The 16,626-nt window shown below is 41.3% G+C and overlaps 3 protein-coding genes across 3 annotated transcripts; 1 reads left to right on the forward strand and 2 right to left on the reverse strand.

Moving 5' to 3' along the window:
• The first annotated feature begins 3,386 nt into the window (after positions 1 to 3,386).
• LOC113123752 (trace amine-associated receptor 13c-like) lies at positions 3,387 to 4,848 on the forward strand. Its single transcript, XM_026296009.1, has 2 exons — positions 3,387 to 3,559; positions 4,029 to 4,848. Exons 1-2 carry the CDS (start codon positions 3,387 to 3,389, stop codon positions 4,846 to 4,848), a joined length of 993 nt encoding a protein of 330 aa, XP_026151794.1.
• A 3,075-nt stretch (positions 4,849 to 7,923) lies between these two features.
• Positions 7,924 to 9,082, reverse strand: LOC113123931 (trace amine-associated receptor 1-like). The gene is made up of 2 exons (XM_026296326.1): positions 8,997 to 9,082; positions 7,924 to 8,683 (listed from the first exon to the last, which is right to left on the reverse strand). The coding sequence occupies exons 1-2, from the start codon at positions 9,080 to 9,082 to the stop codon at positions 7,924 to 7,926; spliced, it is 846 nt and encodes a 281-aa protein (XP_026152111.1).
• Positions 9,083 to 12,738: 3,656 nt separating this feature from the next.
• Positions 12,739 to 14,053, reverse strand: LOC113123136 (trace amine-associated receptor 13c-like). The gene is made up of 2 exons (XM_026294961.1): positions 13,884 to 14,053; positions 12,739 to 13,558 (listed from the first exon to the last, which is right to left on the reverse strand). The coding sequence occupies exons 1-2, from the start codon at positions 14,051 to 14,053 to the stop codon at positions 12,739 to 12,741; spliced, it is 990 nt and encodes a 329-aa protein (XP_026150746.1).
• Between the last annotated feature and the right edge of the window lie 2,573 nt (positions 14,054 to 16,626).

Consider the following 16,626-nt stretch of genomic DNA (forward strand, 5'->3'; position numbering starts at 1 on the left):
ATTTTTTTGGTTATATAGTAATATATCCTAATAATTAATGGCAGACTGTAAACTGTACAGCGACACTGTTCAAAGTTATTATATTTGATTTGAATAATAGTTTTATTAATATATTGCAAAAAATAATGTATTAGTCCTTTCCATTAACCCATTTCTAGCCCATTTAAGTATATTCTATGGAGCATGTATCAAAAAATGAATTACAATGAATTAGACATAATAATGAAAAACATTGTTTTGGGTGGGCAGAATTTTTCATGATTCCAACTATTTCTGCTGCTTGAAAATGTTTTATCCTTTTGACAACCTGATACAAAATTCTGATCTAAAAATCAATGCAGTAAATCAATCATACAGCCATTCCTGCTTATGAGTTTTGTACTTTGTTGATTCTTCTTGTTGTCCATTTCAATAGTGTGCAGAAACAAAAACATAATGTAAACCTACATGTTTTTACTTTTTAAAAAAACCAAAGTCTTCTCAGTTAGCTAAGCAGAGCTCTCTTTAACTGCATTTGAATTTAAATAGGAAGGGCGGCACGACTCTAAAACAGAGGACAGCAGTTTCATGGCATAAGACTATATTACATTATGTCCTAATATTAAATTACACAAATTTATGAAGAACAGAAATATTGGTGCAAACAGTTTTGTCTGAAATATTAAAGATAAAAAATTAGCTGCACAAGTTGTAAAAAGCAGTATTATAACCTCTAGCCAACAAGGGGCGTTATGCCTCTGGTTACCCCAATGTCAACTGTAAAAACCTCACAGATTTACTTCCTAAGTAGTAATTTATTATGGAAAACCATGGTGCACCAAACTCCTTTCTCATTATTTTAACAATCCTACAGCTGTGGTGACACTCTGCATGACATGGACGTTTTTGTGGTTGCAGGCCACTTTTATTATGTTCAAGTGCTTGTCTCATAAACAAGAAATATGTCAATATATCATATATTTACACTAATAGGCTGATAATTTTGATCTTATTTCTGACTTGGTACTGTATTTTAAGATGTTCTACCCCATAAAAATATAGTACTTATAAAGACATACCAAAAGAGGAAACACCAGATCAAGGAGAAGGGACCAACTATTCAACTCTGGTCTGTGAATTGGATTAGCAGAGCTTCTCAGAGTTCCTCTAGGTGTACATATTTTCTAGTGATGACATGTTGCAGGTGTGCATAGACTGGAGGACAGGGATTTCTCTTAATTTAAAATGTGAGGCAACAAGACACCCCCCCCACACACCCAAACACAGGCACAAATGCAGAGCACTTGAATAAAAGGCAGAAAACAGCAACTTTTTATAATTAGAGCTCATATGAACAGGCTTATGGTCGTTGACAAGAATGCAGCTTGCAGGCTGGACACATGCATGAGGTCAAAGCACAGCTTGAACAAACAGGAACTTGTTTAACAAAAGAACCACTGAAATGCTGTGACTGGTATGGACTGCAAAGGGATCTGGCAAAGAGCAAAGTAAAAAGAACTGGTATACATTGTAAATAATGTTCTAATATGATATTTTTAAAAATACCTCACCAGCTCATCTATTCATCTATCTATCTATCTATCTATCTATCTATCTATCTATCTATCTATCTATCTATCTATCTATCTATCTATCTATCTATCTATCTATCTATCTATTCATCTATCTATCTATCTAATTTGTATATGTCCATCCAATGGCTGATCAGGGAATGAGGAGCCGGTGTGAAGAATAACAAAAAGGGCAGAAAGGCAAGAGGGGGGGGGGGCAGTTGCCACTGTGAGTTTCTAATAGTTAGATTATTTGCTCTTGAATACAACCAGCAGTCATTATACAAAAAGTCTATAAAGTATTTAGGCCAGACTGAAAAAAAACACTTAGATGAGTGGTGAGATGTGTTGACTCAATAACAAGTCCATTTGCATGACTCACCTTCTAGAAAACGTTACCTGGATGACTGAGAATCTTCACAAACACAACGCATTCATACCTTGTTCCTAGCACCTTGTAATATGTGACTGATGAAATCTTACAACCATTATGTCTTCTTGTTATTTTGATGCTACATGAATACTTCTGAATATGTTCCATGTTAAGGGAATCCATGTTGTTTTATGGCAAACATCCTCAAAGCTCAACCCTGTCTCTTACTGTGCTTTTTGTTAAGAACCGCCCAGGTTTCCCACAGTTGATGCACAGGTTTTTCCACACTTTGAGAAGCCTGTGTAGCAGGGCTGGTTGGTAACACTGAAGAATAGGGGTGAGAGCCCATACCTCTGGATCTCTTCCACGGCATTGTTCTGTTAGGCTTTAGTCTACACAGGTACTTCAGCTAACTCTTCCAGGAGCTCATGAGCCACAAGCTGGTCCTTCAGGTAATCAGAAGGCTCATAGAAAGGGACAACATACAGATAACATAATAAGTGATGGCAGCAAGAAAGCTGCAGGTGAATTACTAGGTGAAGAATGGTCAGATGAGTAACCAGCAGGAACCAGACCAGTCCTCTGGAGAAGTGAAGCAAGAGAGCAGAGGTGAGCACAACAAGGCAATAGAGAACCAGGAATCCAAAGATAGGGTGCAGAGTTCTGACATTGGAGTAGAAGTGCAGCTCCTTCACACTGAAAAGGAGCCAGCTCAGATGGTTTGGGCATCTGACTGGAATCCATCCTGGTTGACTTGGTTGAGGGTTTTGTTGGATTTTTTTGTTTTTGTCAAGTGCCTTGAGATGATTTGTATTGTGATTTGGTGCTATACAAATAAATAAAAAGGACTTCCTCTGGAGTTTTGGAGTTCTGGCATGTCCAACTGGTAGAAAACCTTGGGGCAGACGCCAAGGCTGGGAACAACTTGGATCCTTCTGGAAGAGCATGAAATAGTCGCTGGGTAGAAGGACATCTGGACTCCGTTAGTGAATGCAACCCAATCCCAATTAAGAGGGGGAAAATGGTTGGATCTTACCCAAAGTAGATTATGACAGATAAAACAGAACCTGAACTTTACAGGTGCTTAGATGTTAATATAACAATGAGCAAGCAGCTGTAAGGCAATAATTCAAATTTAAGGTAAAATAAACTATGTAGCATGGAGTACAAAATACCGTTCATTCTGTTTATGAGTAATAGTTTCATTAAAGCCAAGAAGGAACTATGCAACATGGAGTAAGAAATCTTTCTGCATTGATTTTGTTAGAAGTATTTTTAAAAAACAACAATGCTAAGGAGTCTCTAAGTTCATTGCACATGATTCAGCTTTTCCATCATTACATCACTGATCACATTGTGAGAAAGGAGGGAGGAGCGAGATATACTAAATCAGCTTCATGATGAGAAGTTTGGTCAGAAAGTTGCCAGAGCTCCACAGCCTCTCTCCTTTTCTCTCTCAGATTATGGAGACTCTGGAAGGAGCTGAACTCTGCTTTGCACACCTGCTCAACACCTCCTGCAGGAAGCCGTTCCAACATCATGCTGAGACCATGTTCCTCTACATCCTGCTGTCCTGCATCTCTTTTCTCACTGTGGTTCTCAACCTGCTGGTCATCATCTCTATCTCCCACTTCAGGTATAAAGATAAACTTCTCAACATAACCTAAAATAATGTTTACATTTCTTCATATCAAATGTTTCATTTTACAATAAGTGGTAATTTTTATGAAAATGTAACATTTACAGAAGCTAATATTGAAAACAACCTGTACGTAGAATATAAATAAGACTGTGCATTTATTTATCACTCATACTTCCAAAAATAATAATAACTCACTGTATCTATTAATGATATGAATGTTGAAATTCAAGGTGCCGCATACCTTCTAACCTTCTCCTGTATTACAGATATAGTAGTGCATAATAGAAAACAGGTACATGTACTGCATGGGTTGTCAGTCATTTGATGAGCACATCTATCCATGTGTATTTAAATATGTAACAGCAAACCATTTGATATACTGTTGTATGTGACAGAAAAATAACTTTAATCCTTCCACAACTAGTACAACAACATGCTCACTGATGATATTCTTCTTCTCCAGACAGCTCCACACCACCACCAACCTCCTCCTTCTCTCTCTGGCTGTCTCAGATTTTCTTGTTGGCTTCCTGCTGATGCCGGTTCGAATTCTCTTCATAGAGGGCTGCTGGTTTTTGGGGAGCTTGATATGTGGACTATTTTACTATGCCTCCTTTATCCTGACAACAGCCTCAGTAGGAAACATGGTGCTGATATCAGTTGACCGATATGTGGCCATCTGTGACCCTTTGTCTTATCCAACTAAAGTCACACAAAAAAGAGTTAAGGTCTGTGTTTGTCTGAGTTGGGCCTGTTCTGTTTTATATAATGGTGTGATACTGAACGACTTCCTGAAAAATCCTAATAGATATAATTCCTGCTATGGAGAGTGTATAGTTGTAATTCACTTCATAACAGGAGCTGTAGATGTCATGGTGACCTTTGTTGGCCCCATCACTGTGATCATAGTCCTGTATATGAGAGTGTTTCTGGTGGCTGTGTCTCAGGCTCGAGCCATGAGGTCCCACATTGCAGCTGTCACAGTCCCAGGATCAGTTAGTGTCACCACTAAGAAATCTGAGAGAAAAGCAGCCAAAACTCTTGGAGTTGTTGTGATTGTGTTTTTAATGTCTTTCTGTCCTTATTTTTATCCCTCCCTCACAGGCCAGGATACATCAACCAGTGCGACATTTTCAGTGTTTGGGGTCTGGTTACTTTATTCTAACTCTTGTGTAAACCCAATGATTTATGCCTTTTTCTACCCCTGGTTTAGAAAATCAATTAAACTCATTGTTTCACTTCAGATACTGCAGCCTGACTCCTGTGATACAAAAATACTATGAGAGATGTCTGTAGAGTTCTTAAACAAAAGGAAAGGACTGCTGCTGCCAAGTAGTTTGTCAAGATAATATATAAAGAGCAATATGTGAAAAAATCTGAACAAAACATCTTGTCAACACTAACTTACTGAAGCTTCTGCTCTTTATCAAGCTGTGGTTTAGTACAGAACATCTGTCAGGGTTTTTTAGCTGGTAAATAAAAAGCAGAGTTTTTTAGTAGACACTGAAAGTTGTTTTGAGAGAATGTTCTGGACATATTGCTAATGCAGGTATTTGAGATGACTGAATTCAACAAACTTACATTTGGTGATTAACACCTCTTTGTTGTTGTTGCTGAAATACAGTCCCAGGGATCTGCCGGAGCCTATCCCAGCTCTCTTTGGGTGAAAGTCAGGGGTACACCCTGGACAGGTCACCAGTCCATCACATTAGAGACAAACAACCTCACACATTCACACTCACTCCTATGGGCAATTTAGAGTCACCAATCAACCTGACATACATGTTTTTGGACTGTGGGAGGAAACCGGAGTACCTGGAGAAAAGGTCCCTGCTGGGTTTCTAACCAGGAACCTTTGTTGATGTGAGGCAACAGTACTAACCACTAATCCACCATGCTGCCCTGCACTGTATATTAACAGGTATTTTAACAAAGTAAGTTCAGATAAACTTTATTAAACCTTATTGGTTAAGGTGTTGTAGAGCCTGTTGACAGTGCGGATTAAGGGGGTCAGCCTGAGACTGTGTGCAGACGCACCTCTAATCTGGGTTTGACCATGTCATGGGGTCCTGCCTGGTGTGGTAGACCCCAGCCTCTATCGATCTTGTGCTCGGGGCCTGTTCTTGTGCTGCTACGATTAGTGCCTCTGTTCTGTCTTTCAGTCCAGCTTTTTCCAGCCACTGGTAGGACTTTTCGATATTTTCTTGTATCTGTCGGTGGTACATACCGTGCAGGGGTTTGTCCTGATGGTTCTTGCTCCTCTTCCTCTGCATCAGGCTTCTGTTGCCTGAGATATTCACTAAGTATTCCATCGCTTGGGGCCATCTTCCTGATGTACTCATGGATCTTTGCTGTTTCATCTTGGATGGTGGCTCTGACGCTCACCAGTCCCCGGGCTCCTTCCTTCCTCTTAGTGTACAGTCTCAGGATGTTGGATTTGGGGTGAAGTCTTCCATGCATTGTGAGGAGCTTCCTTGTCTTGACATCAGTGGCTTCTATGTCCTCTTTTGGCCAGCTTATTATGCCAGTGGGGTATCTGATGACCGGCAGGGCGTAGGTGTTGATGGCTTGGACCTTGTTCTTCCCGTTTAGCTGACTTCTTAGGACTTGCCTTACTCTCTGTAGGTATTTGGCTATGGCAGCTTCCTGTGGGATTCCAAGGTACTTGTAGCTTCCCTCAACATCCACTATGCTGCCTTCTGGAAGTTTAACTCCTTCAGTCCTGACAACCTTCTCTCTCTTTGTTATCATTCGACCACACTTGTCCAGTCCGAATGACATTCCAATGTCGTTGCTGGTGCTGTGGATCAGTGAGTCAATGTCTCGCTCATTCCTGGCATACAGCTTGATGTCATCCATGTACAGGAGATGGCTGATGGTTGCTCCATGTCGTAGTCGGTATCCAAAGCCAGTCTTAGTCATGATCTGGCTGAGGGGGTTCAGGCCTATGCAGAACAGCAGCGGGGACAGAGCATCTCCTTGGTAGATGCCGCACTTGATGGAGACTTGTGCAATTGGCTTGAGGTTAGCCACTAGGGTTCTTTTCCACAGTCCCATTGAGTTCCATATGAAGGTTCTTAGAGTCCTATTGATGTTGTGTAGCTCCAGGCATTCCAGGATCCATGTGTGAGGCATTGAGTCGTAGGCTTTCTTGTAGTCAATCCAGGCAGGGCAGAGGTTGGTCTGTCTGGTCTTACAATCTTTATGTAATCCCTATCGCTGGGGTCATGTAGTAACATGTAGCATTCCAACAGTTCTCTATTCTCAGCCCCAAATATGTGTGTGTGTGTGTGTGTAAAGGTGTGTCAGTTTGTGTTCAATCAGTGACTAAATTTTGTCCATATTTACTTAAATCCTCCTGTTATATAAATTAAAAAAAGAAAAAAGTCATTTTTTCAAACACAGGAAGTATTTCTCTCACTCCGTCATCTCTGCAGTATGTTGCTCATACAGGAGTCAGGCTGCAATAAAATATAGTCCACACAGACATGCACACTGGTCCTACAATAAGTCAGAGTGTGTCCTGAGTCATTCATCTTTATTACATTTTTAAATTAAATGAATATAAGCAAAATGATTATTTTTAAATCTCCAAGTGTTTATTGGTGTTATGCTTTCAGAATATATTAGAGACATTATATTCTTCAACCTGGGGAAAGCTTCATTAGCTAGAATAATGAAAAAACCCTTGCTGATGTGTTGAACCTTAATGATAATAACTGTCTCTGTTTCCTGTGATAAAACTGTTTCTTTCCAGTTGATATGTTGATATGAACTAATGAGACACATAGAAACGCAATCAATTATGGCAAATTCATAGAGCAACATTATTATTGATCACGGCTTGTGTAACTGCTTTTTAAAAATATGCACAAATTCATAATGGCATAAGTGGTGCAGATGTAATTTCACAGGTACCCCCTAAATATCAAAATTCTCTAATTAATGAGAGAAGAAGAAATGCTATACTATACATTTAGAGATTATGAATGGACAATGAAGATTATTACAGATATTATAATATTGTTTGGTACGTTCTTGATACACTTGTTGATTCCAGTTTATTGATTTCTAAAACAAAAGAACAATATACCAGCACCTGTTCTTAAATTAATGAAGTAAACTAAGAATGAAAGCATGGTGGTCTGACAGAGACAAAACTATGTGGAATTTTGTGTTTGATCAGCAAGGAGTGTTTTTGAAATCATTACATTTAATTAGCCTGACTAGGATTGGCAAACTCAGAGCACTGAGCACAATATAAAATCATTTAGAAAGAACTGGCTTCATCCATCATTTCTGCAGTATTTTGGTGTCACAAGAGTCAGGTTGCAGTATTTTAAGTGTAATAATGAGTTTTATAGATTTTCTGAACCGGGGTAAAAAAAGGCATAGATCAGAGGGTTTAGACAGGAGTTGCAATACAACAACCAATACTGAAGTGATGCAGTTGAGCCCCCTGTTGATGTGTTCACAACAGCAACAATAATTGAACAATAAGGTGTGTAGCACAAAAGAAACACAACAACTACAACACCAAGGGTCCTGGCTGCTTTTATCTCAGATTTCTGAACTTTGACAGCCTCTGAACGCTGGACTGTGACAGCTGTAATGTGGGAACGCATTGCACGAGCCTGAGACACAGCCACCACAAACACCCTGATGTACAAAACTATGATGACAGTAATGGGGCCTAAAAAGCTCACAAAAAAACCAATAGCTGCTTCAGTCAGTCGAATGACAGTCACACACTCTCCATTGCAGAAATTATACCTGTATTGTTGACTGAGAAAATCTACCAATATTGAAATGCTACGCAGGGCAGATAAAATCCAACACAGACAAATGCAGAATATAATTCGTTTCAGAGTAACTTTAGTGGAGTAAAACATTTGGTCACAAATGGCTATATAGCGGTCAATTGCTATGAGCACCATGTTTCCGACTGAAGCACTGATAATGTGAGAACCTAGAAAGAACTTCACTGCACAAATAAAGTCACCCAGGGTCCAACAGCCTTTGTAGAGCAGGATTTCAACTGGCATCTGCAGGAAGCCCACAAGGAAGTCTGCGACAGCCAGAGAGAGGGTGAGAAGGTTGGTGGTGGTGTGGAGCTGCCTGAAATGAGAGATTATCCACACTGAATGCACTGAAGTTGCAATACTAGGAGTATGAACAACATGCCTGAATACAGCACAGTGTTTGTACCCATGAAACACATAAACAAGAAAATAATTCCCTATCCTCAATTAATGTCAGAGAGAAAAAGGTTAGTGGTTGTGCTGTAGCACATACCATATAGTAACAGTTAAAAAATTATATAATTTACCTCAAAGATATGAACATGACATTATGTTAACTCAAAGTAATTTTCTAATCTAAAGCATAAACAATAAACATTTTTAAAACATGCAGAGAAGTTTATCTCTGCCTGAAGTGGGAGACAGAGATGATGACCAGCAGGTTGAGAACCACAGTGAGGACGGTGATGATGGACTGCGGACTGTTAAAAAACATTCCATCAGACTGAGCAGATATTGTCCTTTTGCATGAGGCGTTGACTTGTAGAAAACAGGATTCAGCTTCTTCTTTGGTTTCCATTATCAGAGAGAGAGGAAAGGCTGCTTAGCTCTGACAGCTTTCTGGTCTAACCTCACTGACACATCTAATTTATCCTTATTCTTTCTCTCCTCCCATGTGCAAATGTGTGTGTGTGTATGTGTGTGTGTGTGTGTGCGCATGAATGAGCGCATGAATGCAGCATGTAATGCTGGTTGGAAGATTAGTAATTTCTTTACTGTTCAACTCTTTTGCCTTAATATTTAGCATTTTAACCCTCTGGCGTCTGAGGGTGTTTTGGGGCCCTGGACAAGTTTTGACATGTCCTGACATTTGTACTTTTTTCAGTGTCTTTTAAACATATTAATGTCTAAAGTCTGATAACACTGTAATCAGCACAAAATGGCCTACAATAATATATGAGCAGCAAGTTAATACATGATTGTGTTTTTGTGAAAACAGCGTTTATGCATGGTTAGTGAAAAACTAAATATTGTAGTCACAGAAATAAGACAATAAAACACATACAGAACATTGGTTCACAAGACTTTTGAGAAATGCATCTTGTAACCTAAAGTGTTTGCTTCACAATGATGTGAAAGTCGTCTTGTTCACTCATTCACAGAAAACAATACACTGATTTAAAATTTTTAAGACACTTTTTGTTCAGAAAGGGTATATGCAGGAAAGCGTGAATGATCATGAATAATTATGTGATTTACCTGAGAAGACAAAGACCTGCATAATGAGCTGCATAATGAGCCTTTAAGTCAGGAATGTCAGGGAATTACTCATCAGGAATTATATCCTGCGCTATTCAATGTTCATCATCTGAGTCACATTTTTTCAAAGTAAACTTTTCGTCGCTGTCTGGAACCATTCGAAGCACTTCTTCACCCGCATAGCGTGCCATCATCCAAACACGGGGGGGGGGGGCACATAATTACCTGGCTCCTCTCAGATTCTTTCCATATGAACAGTGCGCTCAGTGCGAGGCGGGATCACATTAGCTATAATAAGGTGAGGCAGGAGAAACTGTACAGCTTCTTACTTTCATATGGATTACGTAAAAAGAGATAATTTGTTTTTGACTTGAATTGTTTTGTTTAAAAGATGACATTTCAAGCTTTCTATACATATACTGTATTTCTCATGTTTTTGAGGCAATTATTCACTGAGACACAGGTTGTTTTATTTACGTGTCTTTGAAGACAGGTGACGGAAAAGAGAGAGCGCACACTGTCTCCTTTCTTTATTTTACAAAAGCACAGTGTTTTGTAGCCATTATGAGTGTATACAAATAAAAGTAGACCCTTTACAGATTTGAATGACATATTGCTCTTATCTGTACAATCAAAACTGACAGAGTAATTTAAGTTCTTTTCAGTGTTATCAGGAGAAGATGCCACAAAACGTGTCAGCATGTTCATCGACCCCTGGGGGTTAAATTTGTGAGCGCCAACTCAGTTTGTTTTTGGCTGTGGGTTTTGTTGGCTTTGTTAGAAGAGTATCGCAGTCTAGTGCCAAGGTGTAGCAAGTGCTGGTAGCCATAAGGGAAGAGACGAGCAAAAGAATGTGCGTCTGGAACCCTTGCCATATGGGGGCCTTTTCCTCCAGGCTCAAATGAGCCGTTTATCTGCAATGGGGCGGGCTTTACGCTCCAGTTCTCTAACCAGATTTAAACAAGCCTTGCACATATGCATTGATTCGTTCATAAAGTTTCCAAATGCTAGACCCAAGTCTGCAAATATTTCTACAACTGGTTTTTTACTCTTTATACCATGTATTCTCATGTTTTTACAACATAAACAGTCATTCACTAGCGTCTCTACTGCCCACCTCCTGGAATTTGTTCTCAGCCGAAGACAGTCCAATTGCTTGTATAGAAGAGCAAAAGAGTTAGTCTGGCCAGGCTAATGCCTCATGGATGACTAGCGTGTTGGTATTTTCTCTCAAGGATTAAGAGTTAGCTGGTTGGCTCATGGAGAGTGAGCTAATGCTGGGGAATCGGTTTGTCCGATTAGGGTCTTCTGTCAGCAGTATACACATAGAACTGCAGCTGATGCTAGGCAGTTCAGGAACTTTATGAAGATGTCCTTAGCACAAATTATTATTATGGCACCTGTTTGTTCTAGTTTAACATTTCTGTCTAGAACGTCTCAACTCACTTTAACCACTACGTTCCCCATCCTGATAATACTGTGTAAAACTCATTGTGCCCTTTGTTTTTCTGACACTCTTCAAAAATCTGCTTTAGCACTCTGCCATGACAGTGACCTCTTTGCAGAGAAAATAAAATACCTAAAATACTTTTAAGTTTCAGTTTATTTCAGAGTCTATATAGTCATAGAATATTGAAGTTGATCAAAATTTCCAAAAAATCAGTGAGTTGAGAAGTTGAGAAGAAAGGGATTATCAGAGAACTAGAGCACGATGCTGTCTCTTCTGGAACACAGCAGATGCGTGACCTTGTGTGCTCTAGGGGGAGTGAGCTGGCTCTTAATATGAATGAGCAAAGGGGGCACTATGAGGTGGTTGTTACCATTCAGGGTGTCCAGGCTCTACTGTAGCTATGTATTTTGAGCCTTGTGCACACTGGTTCTGCAGGTTGTGTATTGTAACACAAGACTCTGCGAATTAGATGAAGACATCTCAGTCTCACTGGTCTTATAAACTGGGTGAGAAAAAAAAAAAGCCAGTTTTTCAGGGAGATCCTGTCCAAGCTGTTGCATATAGGGGGACATGATGAAAGTCACTTGGTTGGGGCATTTGGAGGTGGGGCCAAACACAGGCCACAACTCTGAGGGCTCTGCCCAATTCACAAAGTCTGGGGTTACAATATGTAGCCAATATTTATCCTGTTGATAATTTTATAATGTGCTATACAGAAAAATACACAAAGAACTGCATTATTTTATTAGATTAATGAATATACATATACTGACACCCTGACAAAGCAAAATCTCACACTGTGTAAAAGCACTGATTCAGCTGAGTGTTCATGTGTATTAATCATGTTTTATTACAAGCATTGCATCTTCTATTTTTCTGTTTACTATGACAGCATCTATCAGGTCAATTGTTTGTTGACTCTTCATTAGTGTGTGGTCAACCTGGTTTGGCCAGGTTTCTTCACCTTGAATCCAAGGTGACACATTATATCCTGTAGAAAACTTAGATTACCAAGACACTGATTTGATGTCAACCACACACTTTAATATCATATTTTATTATATATTATTTTAGGTTATTTTAGGTTCCTGTAATTTTGTGTTTGTATCATGGTACAACTCATAAGTGGAATTTGTGATATCAACATGTAATTTCACAGGAACCTGCTGTAAAAGAACATTTGTCACTTAATACTTATAAAGTCTATAATGTGATAAAATGTGGGACAGGTAATGAAGACTTGACTGATACTGTCACCCTTACTGATTTCTTCATATGTTCAAGACTTTATCAATACCTGATTCCATTTGATTACAGTTAATAAAAAACAATAAGAGAATTCACATGTAGTCACTTTTGAATGAACAAAATATTGTTAATGATGTAAAGTCAGAGTGGAAATTTTCCATCCCACAGAAATAATTTCACTCACTATATCATTTCTACAGTATGTTGGTGTCACTGGAGTGAGGCTGCAGTATCTGAAGTGTAACAATGTGTTTGATACATTTTCTGAACCAGGGGTAAAAAAAGGCATAGATGATGGGGTTTAGAGAGGAGTTACAGTACAACAGCCATATTTGAATGGCTGCAGATGAAGCAGCTATTGAATTGTTCTCACCTGCAACTGTTAAACAATAATATGGACTGGAACACAAAAGAAACACAACAATTACAACACCAAGGGTCCTGGCTGCTTTTATCTCAGATTTCTGAACTTTGACAGCCTCTGAACGCTGGACTGTGACAGCTGTAATGTGGGAACGCATTGCACGAGCCTGAGACACAGCCACCACAAACACCCTGATGTACAAAACTATGATGACAGTAATGGGAGCAAAAAAGCTGATAACAAGGTCAAAAGCTCCTTCAACATAGTTAACTATGACAACACACTCTCCATAACAGGAATTATATCTGTCTGGTTGCATGAGAAAGTCTCTCAATGTCCAGATACTCTGCACAGCAGCTAATATCCAACACAGGAAAATGCAGAGTTTGACTCTTTTCAGAGTGACTCTAGTGGAGTAAAACATTGGGTCACAAATGGCTATATAGCGGTCAATTGCTATGAGCACCATGTTTCCGACTGAAGCATTGATAATGTGAGAACCTAGAAAAAAATTTACAGCACAAATAAAGTCACCCAGGGTCCAACAGCCTTTGTAGAGCAGGATTTCAACTGGCATCTGCAGGAAGCCCACAAGGAAGTCTGCGACAGCCAGAGAGAGGACGAGAAGGTTGGTGGTGGTGTGGAGCTGCCTGAAATGAGAGATTATCCACACTGAATGCACTGAAGTTGCAATACTAGGAGTATGAACAACATGCCTGAATACAGCACAGTGTTGCATAAGCATTTGTAAAATAATGTTTAAACAAATCAAAGGCCTAAATATATTAATATTAATAATACTGGTTATGTATCGTATTGTTATTTTTGTCATTTTCCATGTGGGAGATGTAACAATAGATAAAAGCAGTGATCTAAATGTCACATTCTGCTGCCTGGCCAAGGCCAACTTCAAGGAAAAAACAACAACATTAACAAATAAACATTGTTAGGACATGCAGAGAAGTTTATCTCTGCCTGAAGTGGGAGATACAGATGATGACCAGCAGGTTAAGAACCACAGTGATGATAGTGACGAAGGACAGAAGAACATAAACCAGCATGGCCTCAGACTGAGGACGCATTGCCTTCCAGCAGGACATGTTGAGTTGTGGAAAGCAGAGTTCAGTTTCTTCATGGTCCTTCATTATCAGAGAGAGGGAGAGGAGAGTCTGCTGAGCTCTGACAGCTTTCCTGTCAAAGGGCGTTGTTGCACAGTTAATTTATCCCCTTCTTTTTCCCCTCCCATGCATTTTCTATTCAGATGGCCAAAGCCAGACACGTCATACTCTCCTGTTGCTGAATGCACTTTGGAAAAGTAGAATATAAACCCTTAAAACAATAAAATAACTATATGATGCATTTTGCTTTTTGTTTATCTCTTCTATTTGGTATGGGATGCAGCAAACCAAACACCACTAAGCTTCTTAGATGTTAATTTAAAGAGTTAATGGCATGAAAAATAAAAAAGTTACATATTGTAAATCTACCTTTAGAGTGTACAAGGGAGATGGCTCCATTTACAATAGCTCCTTTTTATAAACACATTTATAAACTCATAATGTAAATCATCTGCACTACATGGTGCAATCAAACATTTAAATAGTGTAATGAACAAAGTAATATTCACAGCATGTGTGTTTATGATCCTGTTACATGATATGCTGCATTTGAAGACGTAAAACTAGATTCATAAAGATGATTTATACCATCAGGGGCTGATTCATGTAACAGAATATTAGTAACATCCAGTCATTTTTAGTTTTTTGATTACATGTAGTTGTTTCTACTTCGACACCTTTTGTGCTTGTTCACTTTTATCTGGCCCAATTTCCACCTGATTCTGCTGCATCTTTTAAGTCCTACAAATATTGCATGTTCCAGATGTTCACCTCAGTGTGCCGACGACAGCGTTCCTGCTGAGGCGCCGCTCAAGTCTCCAGTGCTCAAGTCTCCTGTGCCCCAGCTTCTGGACCCTCAGCCTGCCGACAACAGCGTCCCCACTGAGGTCCTCTTCCAGTCTCAGGCAGACCTGGCACCGGATTCCCAAGCTGGCCTCTCCCCTGAGTCTCTGGCTAGTCCTTCTCCTCAGTCTCCAGCCAGCCCCTCCTCTGAGTTTCAGGCAGACTGCTTCCCTGAGTCCCCAACTAACTCTTCGCCTCAGTTTATGGCCAGCTCATTACCTCGGTCTCCAGCAGGCCCCTCACCTGAGTCTCGGCCAGCCCATCTCCCCAGTCTCCAGCTAGCTCCTCGCCTCTTCAGTCTCCAGCTAGTCCTTGGTCTGATCCTCAGGCTAGCCCTTCACCTCAGTCTACGGCCAGCCATTCTCCAGAGTTTCTGGCTAGCCCTTCGCCTCAGTCTCCGGCCAGTTCGTCACCGCAGCCTCAGACCAGTTTGCCCCGAGTTTCCGGCAGGCTTCTCACCAGAGTGTCCAGCCAGCTGTTCACCCCTGTCTCCAGTCTGCTCCTCACCTCAGTCTCTGCCTTTTTATTCACCTGAGCTTCCAGCTGGCCACTCACCGGAGCTGCCAACCAGCTCCCAACCGGGGTTTTGCCTCGCTGCCCAGCTGGAGCCCCTCTTCACTGTCCAGCCGGAGCCCCTCTTTGCTGACCAGTGACCTGAGCCTCTGTGCACCGACAATAGCGTCCCCGCTGAGGCCCCAGTCCAGATTCCCGAGCCTCGGTGCGCTGATGACAGTGTCCCCGCTGAGGTTCCGCCCAGGATCCTAGACCCTCAGTGCACCAACGCTAACGTCCCCGCTGAGGTTCTGGCCCAACTGCCAGAACCTCGGGACCAGCAGCCTCCGAAAATGCAAATTGTGGTCCAGTCAGGGGTCCAGTCTCCAGGGCGCCAGTCTCCAGAGCTTCCCGAGCACCGCCTCCCCGGACAGAATCTCCAGCGCCGCTTCCCAGGCCAGCGGTCTCAGCGCTGTCCCTTTGGCCAGTTGCTCCTTAGCTGACTTCTCGGCCTAACTCTTCACAACAGTCATGGATCCACGCCAGCCTGAGAGGTCATCCATCCGAACGGCCTTCAATCCACGCTTGCTTCGGGGGGTCGTCTTCCCAAACGGTTCCAGACCTTCGCTCGTCCCAGAGGCCGTCCGCCCGAGCGGCCCCGGACCTTTGTCCTGAGGATGGTCCTCTGGATCTGCACCAGTGGGTGGGCCAGTATTGGGGGAGACCGCCGGACTTTGGACTGTCTTTCCCCCCACCCGCCCTTTGGCACTTTTCTCCACATTCCCCGCCCCCCCGCCCTGGATCTGGGTTTGGGCCTTTGGTCGTCTGGGAGCCGACCCTTGGGGAGTCCCCTTTTGGACTTCCTGCCGGGACCCTTACTCTGAAGGGACTTCCTGTTTTTCTCCTGCACTGGTCCCTGGCAGCTTTACTCTCATTAAGCTTAATCTTCTTCACCTACTCTCAATTACCTTTTGTTCTGCCCGTACAAATACTGCCCTGCTTCCCTTTGTTGGTGTGGAAGCATTGCCAAGACTTGTGGATTTAGGTTGTATGTGTATGCTTAACTCTGTCTACAGTCTCACTCGGTTATCCTGAGTTTGCAGTTTCATTCGGCTTTGTATTTGTTCCTACGCCCTGGTGATTCCCAGGAAGAATAAATCCTTTTGTTCTGCATTTGGGTCCTACCTCTCCTCCTTCTCTTCAGCATACTACCATCACATAATATTTTAAGTACCTGGGGTCAACAGTCCAGAGCAACAGAGAGT

This window comes from Mastacembelus armatus, chromosome 21, assembly GCF_900324485.2.
Source record: "Mastacembelus armatus chromosome 21, fMasArm1.2, whole genome shotgun sequence".
Lineage (NCBI taxonomy): Eukaryota > Metazoa > Chordata > Actinopteri > Synbranchiformes > Mastacembelidae > Mastacembelus > Mastacembelus armatus.